Source organism: Silene latifolia, chromosome 4 (genome assembly GCF_048544455.1).
Source record: "Silene latifolia isolate original U9 population chromosome 4, ASM4854445v1, whole genome shotgun sequence".
NCBI classification, from domain to species: Eukaryota; Viridiplantae; Streptophyta; class Magnoliopsida; order Caryophyllales; family Caryophyllaceae; genus Silene; species Silene latifolia.
In genome coordinates this window covers 56,979,769-56,992,586 of record NC_133529.1, presented here as the reverse complement: position 1 = coordinate 56,992,586, position 12,818 = coordinate 56,979,769, and the positions used below count along the sequence as shown (strand labels likewise).

The 12,818-nt window shown below is 37.5% G+C and overlaps 1 protein-coding gene across 1 annotated transcript; it reads right to left on the bottom strand.

Moving 5' to 3' along the window:
• Positions 1-10,223: 10,223 nt before the first annotated feature.
• On the bottom strand, positions 10,224-11,656 carry LOC141651535 (protein FAR1-RELATED SEQUENCE 5-like). Its single transcript, XM_074459243.1, has 2 exons — positions 11,623-11,656; positions 10,224-10,654 (listed from the first exon to the last, which is right to left on the bottom strand). Exons 1-2 carry the CDS (start codon positions 11,654-11,656, stop codon positions 10,224-10,226), a joined length of 465 nt encoding a protein of 154 aa, XP_074315344.1.
• Between the last annotated feature and the right edge of the window lie 1,162 nt (positions 11,657-12,818).

Here is a 12,818-nt window from a genome sequence, read left to right as displayed (position 1 = left end):
AGTAGCGTCTTTTCAGCGAGGGTTTATAATCGTGTTTTGTTAAATCCATAAATCATTTCCGCCTCTTTCTGCTAAACCTAAATGTCGCCCTTTCCTCTTCCCTTCACCATATGTCCTCCATGGAAGCCCTTGAAGGTCCTTATGCCTTAGGAGTGCGTAGCTTGAGTCGGGTAGCGATCCTTTGCCAAGTTTTCCTCATGTAGGTATGTCGTCATCATCATCTGTGTCCTGTGGTTTCAGTTGGGATTAGAATGGTAGTAATAGATGATTGTATTGTGTGTATAGGTGTTGCTTGATTGCTGGGTCTTGCGTATGTGGGCATTGAATCATTGCAGTCGCTTAAAGGTAGGTTCGCCTACTAAGTTCCTGTGGATGGTCTAGTGTGTCGTGGTTGCTGTGTTGTTGTTATGTTGTGTGGTAGTGTATATGCGGTAATCGGTTGGTGTATACAGTTGTTGGTTGTTGTTGCATTGCAGCTGTCTGTGATTGATTGTCTCTGGTTCTCGAGGTGTGTCCTCGGCTGAGTAGAGTCACTTGCGGGAGTGGCTTCACGCCCTAGTTTTGCCCTCCGTGGAACCCGCCACGGGAGGGGATGTGCACATTAATGGGACAGGGTTAGCGTTGGGTATGATGAGCGGGGCTTAGGTGGGAACGGCTGCGGTCCCCCACTGGCAGGGCTGGTCCAGTGGACAGTTGGTGACGGAGATTGATTGGAGTGGGTGTGATTGTGTGTGACTGGTTGTGTTTGTCCTGTGTTGGTTATTGTTGCTTGTTTCGTTATGTCTTGTCTCAGTTACTGACCTTGTGTGGTTGTCTTGTTTGTTTATGTGTCTGCCGTAATCCCTTATGGTGAGCAGTCGGTCTTGGCAGGTGTTGATGTGGTTGATAGCTGGAGTCCTGGCAGGGATGCGTCCTCACGAGTTCTGATAGTGATAGCGTGTAGCTGACAAGTTGTATCTTTATTTTGTTAGTCGGTTGTAACACTTGTAAATTTAACTATAATTGTTCTTTTATCGACTTTTGATGATTACTTACCTCGGGCAACCGAGATGGTAATGGTGATTATATAGCCCACTTTCACCCAGAAGGAATCTTTGATCATTGTCCTTGCACTCTTGTGAATAGGAAAGCTGGCTTTGGTGGTAGAAGAAGCTTCAAGTATTTTAATATGTGGGGGCAGTCTGATCAGTTCCTGGGCTGTGTTCAGCCTGTTTGGAGTAAGTATTACCCAGGGACACCTATGTTTACAATTGTTAAGAAGTTAAAGTCAAAACCAAAGTGTTGAAACAACCAATAAACACCGTTTTTCCGATATTGAAAATAATACAAATATCACTAGTGATCTGTGGTACACATTCAAAAGCGAGTTAGTGGATCATCCAGTAACTGGACTCGATGCGTGCAGAACTGAGATTCATCAGATTTGAAAGAGCTTATCAAAGCTAGAGATAGCTTCCTTACTCAGAAAGCTAAGCTACAATGGTCTTTGGAAGGGGACATTAATACTTCTTATTTCCATAGGGCAATTAAGAAAAGAGCAATGTTGAATAAAGTTTTGATGATTCAGGATATGAATGGGGTTCTTTGCACTGAGGGGTCCCAGATTCAAGAAGCTTTCCTGTCTTATTACAAGGATCTCTTGGGGACTAGCCATGAGACTACTGATGTGAATGTTAGACTGGTGCAAAGAGGTAAATGTTGCACCCAGGACCATTGTGATATTCTTTTAAGACCTGTAACTGATGCTGAAATCAGGAAATGTCTATTGAGTATACCTAAGGATAAATCTCCTGGTCCTGATGGGTATACCAGTCAGTTTTATAAGGATGCCTGGGAAGTAGTGGGTTCTGATATTTGCATTGCCGTGAAGGATTTCTTTGAACATGGCAAATTGCTGCAACAAATCAACTCTACTTCAGTAACTCTTATTCCCAAAATTGAAAGACCAACTAGTGTTCAACATTTTAGACCCATCTCTTGCTGCAATGTTGTGTACAAAGTTATCTCTAAATTGCTTTGTAATAGACTATCTCTCATCCTACCTGACATTGTGAGCAGGAATCAAGGTGCTTTTATACAAGGGAGGAGTATATTGGAAAATATCTTAATTTGCCAAGATTTGGTCAGATTGTATAATAGAAGTAATGTTTCTCCTCGGTGCATGTTCAAGTTGGATCTTCAGAAAGCCTATGATTCAATTGAATGGAAGTTTTTGGACCAAATGTTGGTTGCTCTTGCATTCCCTGTTAAGTTCAGGAAGATGCTTATGCTTTGTGTAACAACTACTACTTTCTCTTTGAGTTTGAATGGTGTTAATTTTGGATACTTCAAGGGTAGAAGGGGTTTAAGGCAAGGGGACCCTGTTTCCCCTTTGCTCTTTACAATCTGCATGGAGTACTTGACAAGGGTCCTTGATTATGCTACTCAGAAATGGTATTTTAGATATCATCCTATGTGTGGGGGCTTGAAACTGACACACCTCTTATTTGCGAGATGATTTCTTTGTTGTTTTGCAAAGGGGATGTGCGTTCTATTATGCTTATTCTCAAGTCTTTCTCTACTTTTTCCTCCACCACAGGCTTAAAAGTTAATGCTGGTAAATCTGAGGTAGTTTTCAGAGGGGTGGCTCTGGAGACTCAGTGTGATATTCTTCAAATTACTGGGTTTAAAGATGGTGACCCGCCTATGAAGTACCTGGGTATTCCTATTCAGGCTAGCAGGTTAACTAGGCAGGACTGTAACATTCTAGTTGATAAGATTGTGGCTAAGGTCAAGAGCATTGGAGCCAAGAAACTGAGCTATGCTGGCAGGTTAATTTTGATCAACTCTGTTCTTAATACACTTCATAACTACTGGGCTTCTATTTTCTTAATTCCCAAGTTGGTGATCAAAAAGATTGAGGCTGTTTGTCGCAATTATTTGTGGGATGGTGATACAGCTTATACAAGGGCTCCTCTGGTGGCATGGCAGGTTGTGTGTAGGAGCAAGAAATGTGGTGGATTAGGTGTCAAGGAGGCAAGTTTATGGAATATTGCTATTGTAGGGAAATTGGTGCATTGGATTTATACAAAAGCTGATAGACTGTGGGTGCAATGGGTTGATCATGTATATATCAAAGGCACTGATTGGAATATATACAAGCCTCCTCCAGATTCCAATTGGAACTGGAGGAACATTTGCAAAGTTAAGGAGAGGTTGTCTGGTGGGTATCAGAATGGTCTTTGGATTCATGATGCCAAAGGCTATTCTATTAGGTCTGGCTATGACTGGTTGCAGGGGATGCACCCCCCTGTTCAGTGGTATAAGGATGTTTGGGGTGGTTGGATTGTACCCAAACATTCTATGGTAGGCTGGTTGATTAAGCTGGAAGCTTTGAATACTCGTGAGAAATTATACAAGCATAGAATCAGTGATTCTGACCTGTGTGTTCTTTGTGAAGCAGAGACTGAATCACATGCTCACTTATTTACTTCATGTCAGTTTAGTAAGCAGATTTTGAGTGAACTGGAGAATTGGCTGCATCTGCAAGTGCACGGTTCTCATGGGAATTACTCCAAGATGCAACGTAAGGTGTGTTCTATGGCTTGGCTAGCTTACTGTTATGTAATCTGGACTGAGAGGAACAACAGCAGGGTTGAGTTACAATTGAAGAGGCCTTCTTTAGTTTTGAAGCATTTGATACAGGTTATTCGTGGAAGGATACAAAGCCTACGGCCGCCTAGGGTCAATTCCACTGATGATCAATGGTTAATTAGCATAGATATCAAATGTTAAGTTGCTTATTTTGATTTTGTTGAATGTTGGATTGGATAATGATTGTACTTGTAAAATGCCACTTTTATTATTAATGGAAAGACTCACATTTTACCAAAAAAAAAAAAAAACCGAGATGGTAATGCCCTTAAATGCTAAGGAAGGTCTGGTTAAGGCTCCTCGGTATTTGGGGGTGTTACATTGAAGCTGTAGGTTTCTGTACTAAAGTTACACTTTTCTTGCTTAAAATTACATATTTCTTTGTTGAAGTTACACTTTATTGAAATGCATTTAAGTTTCAGATTTCTGTACTAAAATTACAATTTGTTTTGTTAAAGTTACACTTTTACAAAGTCAGATTGATACTCTATTTTATACTCTATTTCTGTACTAAAATTAGAATTTATTTTGTAATTTTAATGTAGGATGTTCATGAGGTTTATTTGAAGATGCAGAGGAATGCCATAGTCTTCTATTCATGGTATGCCGATGCAGCTCAAAAGCTTCAAGGGTTAACATCAGGTTCTTCCTCTTCAAGCGGCCTCGTTCCTACACAAAGCAGCCAAGATTTTTTTCAAAGTCAGAAGATGAAGGTAAATGCTGGGGAAATTCAAGAGATAGCCCAACGAATAAAGGACTCTGTTGATTTTGCACCCATACTTCAAGAAGGTGGGTCTGGAAATGTTAGCACAGGAGAGGAGGAGTCAGATGTTGATGGAGATGGAGAAGATGTTGGGGATGAAGATTTTGGAGATGGGGAAGCTGTTTCCCTTGGTAGTGATGAAGTAGGCCGTGATAAAGATCGTGAAGTCGCTACAGAACAGATAATGGAGACTGTAAAGTTTTACAACAGCGGTGAATTTAATGAAGCTGATTCAGGGAAAGAGGAAGAGGAAGGGCCAATGGGGGATGTAGGTGTACAAGTAATGGAAGCGGTTCAGAGATCATCTGGTAAGGATGTACAAAAGTCTCTTGAGTTGAAACTCTATAAAAGGCGTCAAGAACAAGAATGCAGCATACATTATAAAAGGCGTAAAGTTGTCCAAGAGCCGGTGAAAGTAGTAGAAAATTTTATTCCCGAAGATATCTTAACTGATAGTGAAATTCTTCAGCAATATTATTCACCTGAGGATGTTGATGAAGCTATTAGGAAGGGGGCCCTTAATGCTGCTCGTCAGATGGAGGGTGGGCCTATTGGTGGCGATGCTGAAACAGGTGAGAAGGAGTCAGGGGATGTTAAGTCAATGGAGATTATGCCTCCTGCTACTCCATTCCTTTTTACGACCGCTGAGCTTAATGATGCAGAGCGGAGAATTGTGGAAACTGAGTCACAATTGATGGGAACTCAAGTGGGACGTGAACCAGCCGCAGTGGACCCTGGGAACGTTAACATTGTCACTGGTGATTTATTGGGAAATGAAGACGCGGTTATTGATGAAGAAAATGATGTAGCAAATAATCCGGTGGTTGTGGAAAAGGAGGATGCGGGGGAGAAAGTGGTGGACAGTGTGGTGGAGACTGCAATGGAGGACGCGACAGTGAAGGATCATGGAGGTAATCAGTTGTAGTTAAGCTATGCTTCCTAGAGTTACATGTTTTGGAAGTTGGATTGATAGTATTATTTGAAGGGGCATCATTGTGTGTTTCTATTACTTTTTTAGTGGTTAGAGTTACATTTCTTTTTGCTGAAATTACGTTTTTGTGTTTGTCTGGTTGAAATTACACTTTCTACTATCAAATTTATACTTTTTGTAATTAGAATTATACTTTTAAGTTGAGTGTTATTTGCCATTTTTTAGTTTTTGTATGATTCCAATATTTGATGTTGAACTTCAAATTACTAATTTCCCGAAATTATATTTTGGAGGAGACATTTGACTGATTTTTTCAAATTTCATAACGCATCGTTATTGTTCAACCCCAGTGGAAGTTACAGTGCAGGATGCGACCGAAAAGTCATTCGACTTTCCACTTACTTTTTGGTCTACTGCTGAAGTAGATGAGGCCTTTCGTTGGGGTGCGGTTTAAGAGAAAGGGCAGTCTGAACCTAGTGAGGTTGCAACAGTAGACCCTGGGAAAGTGAATGTCGTGACTGATGAGTTATTGGGAAATGAAGACGAGGATATTCCTGAAGCTAATGATGCAGCAAATAATCTGGTGGTTGTGGGAAAGCATGTGGTGGATAATTTGGTGGAGAATGTGGTGGACAATGCGGTTGAGACTGCGATTGAGGACGTGGCAGTGAAGGATCATGGAGGTAATCAGTTATAGTTTTGATATGCAGTTACTTTTTGAGTGGTTAGAGTTTCAATTCTGTTGGAGTTACACTTTTTGATTATTGCAATTACACTTTTTGTTGTTAGAATTACTCTTTTACCATTATAGTTACACTTATTCATATAGTACTGAAATTACACTTTTGGTTGTAAGATTACACTTTTCGTTGTTAGAATTACAGTTTTTACCATTACACTTTATTTGTTAAAATAACACTTTTCATTTTTAAAATTACACTTTTTGTTGTTAGAATTACAGTTTCTGTTATTAGAATTATACTTTTTACCATTACAGTTACACTTATTTATATAGTACTGAAATTACACTTTTGATTGTTAAAATTATACTTTTGTCTGCTAGAATTACACTTTTTAATATTACAGTTTCACTTATTTATATAGTCTGGTTGAAGTTATACTTTCTTTCCATAAAGTGTTTATTTTTGTATCTAGAATTACACTTTTAAATTTACTAAGTGTCACTATTGTTCAACTGCAGTTGAAGTTAACGTGCAGGATTCGCCCGTAAAGTCACTCGAGTTTACATGCACTGTATATTCCACTGCAGAGTTAGATGAAGCGTATCGTTGCGCTGTGGGTCAAGAGAAAGGGGAGTCTGAGACTGGTGAGGTTGCGGCAGGGGATGTTGCAGGGGCAACGCATGTGGAGATCCATATCCCAGAACTGTACGTGCCATATAGCCATCTAAGCTACCATCCATTTTTACTTCACTCAACCGAGGTCTTACCCTGCATGGAGCACGTCATTGAGAATCTTGGTTGTTCGATAGACTGCGGTGCACCTGCTCCTGACCAGAAGATCGTCACGTTCGTATCGAAATGGAGTCACCATGCCCTTGACCCAGTGTTCAGTACGAGGAAAAATGTGATTGATTATGCATTTAATGAATCAGATGCGTTTGACAAATTATGAGTAATTGATGCATTTCGTTCTTATAAATGGTTATGTATATATTGAGTTTGTTTTTGCTAATTAAATATCAATTTTGTAGGGAACATTTGGTAACATTTAACGAGTTTTTATTCATAACCCGGGAAAACATTGCCACTCTGAGGCCTACGCATCAAATTATGACCAGTGTAATTGATGGTTGGTGCCTACTTCTCAACCATATCAGGAAGCCTATAGCTGTATCCCGTTGTTTCTTCGGCATGACTCACACAGTAAGTTATTCTACTGTTAATTAAATTTGTGTTGCAGGGTAATTCCTACATTATGGTTGGGAACAATTTTGATAAAAGTGTCATTCCTTAGAATAGAATTACACTTTTTTTGGTCAAAGTTATCTTTATTTAAATTGAAGTTACACAAAATGTCATTAAAATTACACTTTTTGGGTCTAAAGTTATACTTTTCCTGTATTACAAAAAGGCTATTTATCAACCCTTTCTGACAACATCATCTTTCTTATTGCAACATTAGGACTGGGCGCGGTATATTTGGAAGGACAAGAAGAAAGGAAAAGTGTTGAATAAAGATGAAGATGTTTTCGGTGGCTGGGACACTTGGGCTGATACCTGTTCTTCACCATTTCAGCTTGACTCAGATATGGTGAGTTCTTCATATTTCAAGATAGGGCATGTGTAGCATTATTCTGTACAATGTTTGGCTAAACATTACATATATATGTTCAGATCTTTCTCCCTGTATTATCCGGTGATGGTGATCATTACAAACGTGTGTGTGCATTAACTTCTTAACCGAGCAAATTGAGTACCTTGACAACCGTAAGTATGATGAAGACTTAGAAAAGCTGCCTTATGGTGGGATTGCACTTATTACGGTAATTTTTCTATGAAGTACTCAATTTTGAGAAATCATTTTTTTTAAAGAACTGTCTACCTAACACACACACACACACACACACATGTATATGCATATATCAGGTTGCGTTGGTGAGTAAAGGTCTGTCTAAAGGCTCAAAGGTCGCTGATTTTAAGCTCGTTAACATTCAATTCAGTTGGCAAAAAGTTGGTTATTCGAGAAATGACTGTGGTGTTTATATGATGCTTACACTGATGTTTTATTTTGGGAACCTGTTTGAATGTGGCCTTGGGAAAGCTGTGAATATGAACCTGTTTCGTGCTGAGATTGCGGCAACCCTTGTCCTATGTGACATTAACAACGAATGGGAAGATGTATTACGCCGTGTTGATGCTTTTAGAGAGGTTGCTTCTCATCCACTGACTATCAACTTGGATGCCAACAAGAGAAAAACAGTTGCTGATATCGGGGCTAGCACCAGCAAGCATGTCAGTGCTTCAGATCCTGAAGAGACCGCCCTGGTAGTTACGCCTGTTAGTATGCGGCCACCTTCTGGCCAAAAACTATCTGCCGTAAAGAGCCACCCTCGTGGGAAGGGGGATGGGTTGGGTTGTTCACTTGACTGTCGTAGTGGTGGTGCCAAGACTCAAGCTGCTCCGGAACAACCAAAGTTTGATAAAGGATATTAAAACGTTCAGAAAGCACGTTGCTGACTACTGTTTGGTGGATGACCAAAATTTCGATGATGGGTCAGTTTTCATGAATTTCACCTAGTTTTGATTTAATTGTTAAAATTACACTTTTGATTTTTAAAATTACACTTTCTGTTGTTAGAATTACAGTTTCTGTTAATAGAATTACACTTTTTACCATTACAGTTACACTTATTTATATAGTACTGAAATTACACATTTGATTGTTAAAATTATACTTTTGTCTGCTAGAATTATACTTTTTAATATTACAGTTATACTTATTTATATAGTCTGGTTGAAGTTACAACCAAAGTTTGATAAAGGATATTTTGTGGGTCAGTTTGGTGGATGACCAAAATTTCGATGATGGGTCTGTTTTCATGAATTTCACCTATCAAATGACGCTATCTGAAAATGACAATTTTTCACTCAGTTTTGTTTTATGTTATTACGTTCGCAGTGAGCAATTAGTTTGGTACACTAGGCACGCTCAGCTACAGAGGAAGGACCTAATGTCTATGGCCCCTTATAGACCAATGTCGGGGAATGTGATCGAGTGTTGGTCGATATTGCTGAACCAGTTAGAGAAGGAGGAATACGGTAAAGAGGCAAGGATGGCATTTCTCGGTATCAGGCACATGGTAATTAAAGTTACTCTTATATAGTTTTATTTATACGTGCTTTGGTCATTCAACTTTGTTCTGTAGTTACACATTTCTTACACTTTTTTGTGATACAGTTACACTTTATAAGCAGTCAGTTTTTCTTATTAGAGTTATACTTTCACTAAATGCTGTTACTTATAGTTAATGGTCACTGTTTGCTTGTTTAGGAGATGTTGCTTGTATTGCTGGGGACTTTTGAGCAGCAGGGCACAAGCACACATCAAGAGAACCTTTGTGATAAACTGTTCAACGTGTGGGACACCTTCATCGTGGACAGTAATCGAACTGCTGACATGAATACAGATTTACTCTTTGTCCCATTCAACATCAGCGACCATTGGGCATGTGTATGTATCAACTCCAGAGCACGGACCATTGACTTGCTTAACCACCAGCGGCATGCAGATTTGGACAGATCACTCATGGGAAAGGCGACTTGTTTAATTGTACGTTGTCCTCCAATTCTTGCCATCAAAAAGTGTAATTCTAACAGTCAAAAGTGTAATTTTTACAATCAAAAGTGTAATTCCAGCACTAAATAAATAAGTGTAACTGTAATAGAAAACAGTGTAATTCTAACGGACAAAAGTGTAATTCCAAATAAGTGTAATTGTAATAAAAGGCTAACTAGATGACACACCCTATAATTATAAAGGATAATGATTTTATGATAATCAGTTCAGTTGCATTTCAGTTGTAAATGAATGATATACGTAAGTGTAACTGTAACATAAAAACTGAAATTTCAGCACTATATAAATAAGTGTAACTGCAATATAAAAAAGTGTAATTCTAACAATCAAAAGTGTAATTTTAACAATCAAAAGTGTAATTTCAGCACAATATAAATAAGTGTAATTTTAATAGAACAAAGTGTAATTCTAACAGACAAAAGTGTAATTCCAAATAAGTATAACTGTAATAAACAAAAGTGTAATGTTAGATAATAAAAGTGTAATTCCATAGATTGGTGTCATAAATAGAGAGCCAAAGACTACCTCAAGCACTCACCCTATAATTATAAAGGATAATCATTTTGTGATAATCTGTTAATTTGCATGAGAGCTTCTGAAACTCTCTGTCCCTGGCTGATATGAGCTCATGGTTGTGTCCTGCATGAAAGCGATCAATGAATAACCCCCATTCTTCATAAATAGTCTAATCCTCGCTTTGCATCCCACGCGCCTGACTTTGTGCTTTCGCACCCCATCCTGACGCCCACTTCTCTCTATTTCTTTTTTATATTTGAACCTCTCTCGGTTGCAAACCAACAGCTTTGACTTGATTGCCCCATCACGCCATCTTTTGGTCGTGTATTTCCGTATATCGAAACCGTAAGCAATTGCAAAGATCTTATAGAATGTCACTGCTTCCTCGATTTCCAAAAATTCCTGCCCAATATATGGTGTAAACTTTTCTTCTACTACCCTGCAAAATTCCTCCTCATTTGGCTTTCTTTTGCTATTGTCCTGAGCAGTATCTGTCAATGGTTGAAACAATATTCTCCACAAGCTTCATCTTAGAAAACAAATATGTAATTTTAATAAAGAAAATTCAAATTTAAACAGAAGACAACAAAAAGTACAACTGTCATCTAGACCTAAAGTGTAACTTAAACATTAGTGTAACTTTAACAAACAAAAGTGTAACTTTAGTGAATAAAAGTGTAATTCTAGTCGACAATGTTGTAATTCCAAAGATTAGTGTAACTTTAACAAACAAAAGTGTAACTTCAGTGAATAAAAGTGTAATTCTAGTCGACAATGTTGTAATTCCAAATATTAGTGTAATTTTAACAATAATAAGTGTAATTTCAGTGAATAAAAGTGTAATTTCAACAAAGCATAATTTTAGTGCAAAGAAATGTAACTCTAGTCGACAATGGTGTAATTCCAAAGATTTGTGGCAAATTATAGTTTAAAATGTATGATGTACTTTAAGGAATCAGCATAGCAAACATTTATCTAATGACCCAAATAAGTGTAACTTTAATCAAGAAAATTGTAACTTCAGTGAATTAAAGTGTAACTTATCCATTACTGCAATAGAATAGTTTTATCTTTTCCATGATGTAACTCTAATTTCAGAAATTGTAATTTTAACTGAAATATGTTTAATTTCAAGTAACAAAAAGCGTATTTTCAAACACACGTGTTCATATGTAAATTCTAGCGGGAAAAAAAATGTAATCTTTGAACCTAAAGTCAAACTTAAACCTATTACCAAAATACAAACAATTCACTCTTTTTAACTACATACTCATTGATCTCAAGAATTTTACACTGTACCTGAATTAGGTTACAGCACAAAACTTGTTGTACACTCTACTGTAACTTTAATGACCAATGTGTGTATCTTCATTGTTTTCAAGTATTTCATTTTTAATATAGGGAGTTTAGATTTATAAAACATAAACAGATAAAAGAATTATTAGATGTTAATAATTACCATCGATCACTGTTACAATTTGCATGTCAGTCATTGTTGATGTTGGAGTATGCACTTTATCAGGTTTGTTGTTGTTGTTGACTCAGGAACTTCGTGTACCTTTGATATGCTGAAAATTGTAGGATAAAAAAAAATTACTTTATTTGCTAGAAATTATGACCATGTAAGATTATCGCGAGCTAGCAAATTGTTGTTCTTGTTGGCATTTTAAAATTTATTGAAACGGGATTTTAAATTTTATTGAAGCGCGATTTTGGGATGTTATCGCCATGAAAAAGAGGAAGAAATTTGATGTTTTTTTTGTGTGCTTTAATTTTGGTGGTGGTTGTTGATATTGTGTTGAGGAAATGTTATAGAAAGTACATGCATGTTGACAAGTAAACAGTGGGTAATAGCTTTGTCCCCTGACACAACTCTCTCTCTCTCTCTCTCTCTCTCTCTCTCTCATGCTAACCCTATTTTTTTTCCAATGCCTAATCAGCCTATATTACTCCCTTCATCCAGACGGTTCATTTAGAAGATCCTATGGCTCTAATAAGGACTTAGGGACTCAAATATTATGAAGGATTTATTAGAACTTGACTATATATATATATATATATATATATATATATATATATATATATATATATATATATAATACCTCATATATTTGAGGATTGCGGATCAATCTCAGCCATTGGATCCAAAAATGGAGGGCCTAGATCACGCCACGTAGCCAAGAAAGGGGAAGGGTGGGAAAAAAAAACACGGGTGACCCGCGAAGATTTCCCGCGACCCGCGCGGATTTCCTTTGTGTTTTTTGGCTGTTTTTGTGATATTTTATTGAAGAACCTCTGATATTGTATTGAATAAAGCGTGATATTGTATTGATTCCGCAATCTGCAAATATTTAGGAGTTCTCACCAGATCCCAAAACTCTCTCTCTCTTTCTCTCTCTCTCTCTCTCTCTATATATATATATATATATATATATATATATATATATATATATATATATATATGTATATACTCGACAATTCAACCTGTACAAATCATTCAATTATCATCCATGTTTTTGTTTTCCTCATTAACCGTTACATATTCTTTATCATGCAAATTCTAATTCATGCAATGGTCAAGTCATTTATAGTCTCATATCCATTATATACATTTTCAAATCAGATTCATCCGCATCGCCATGTTAACTAGCTAAT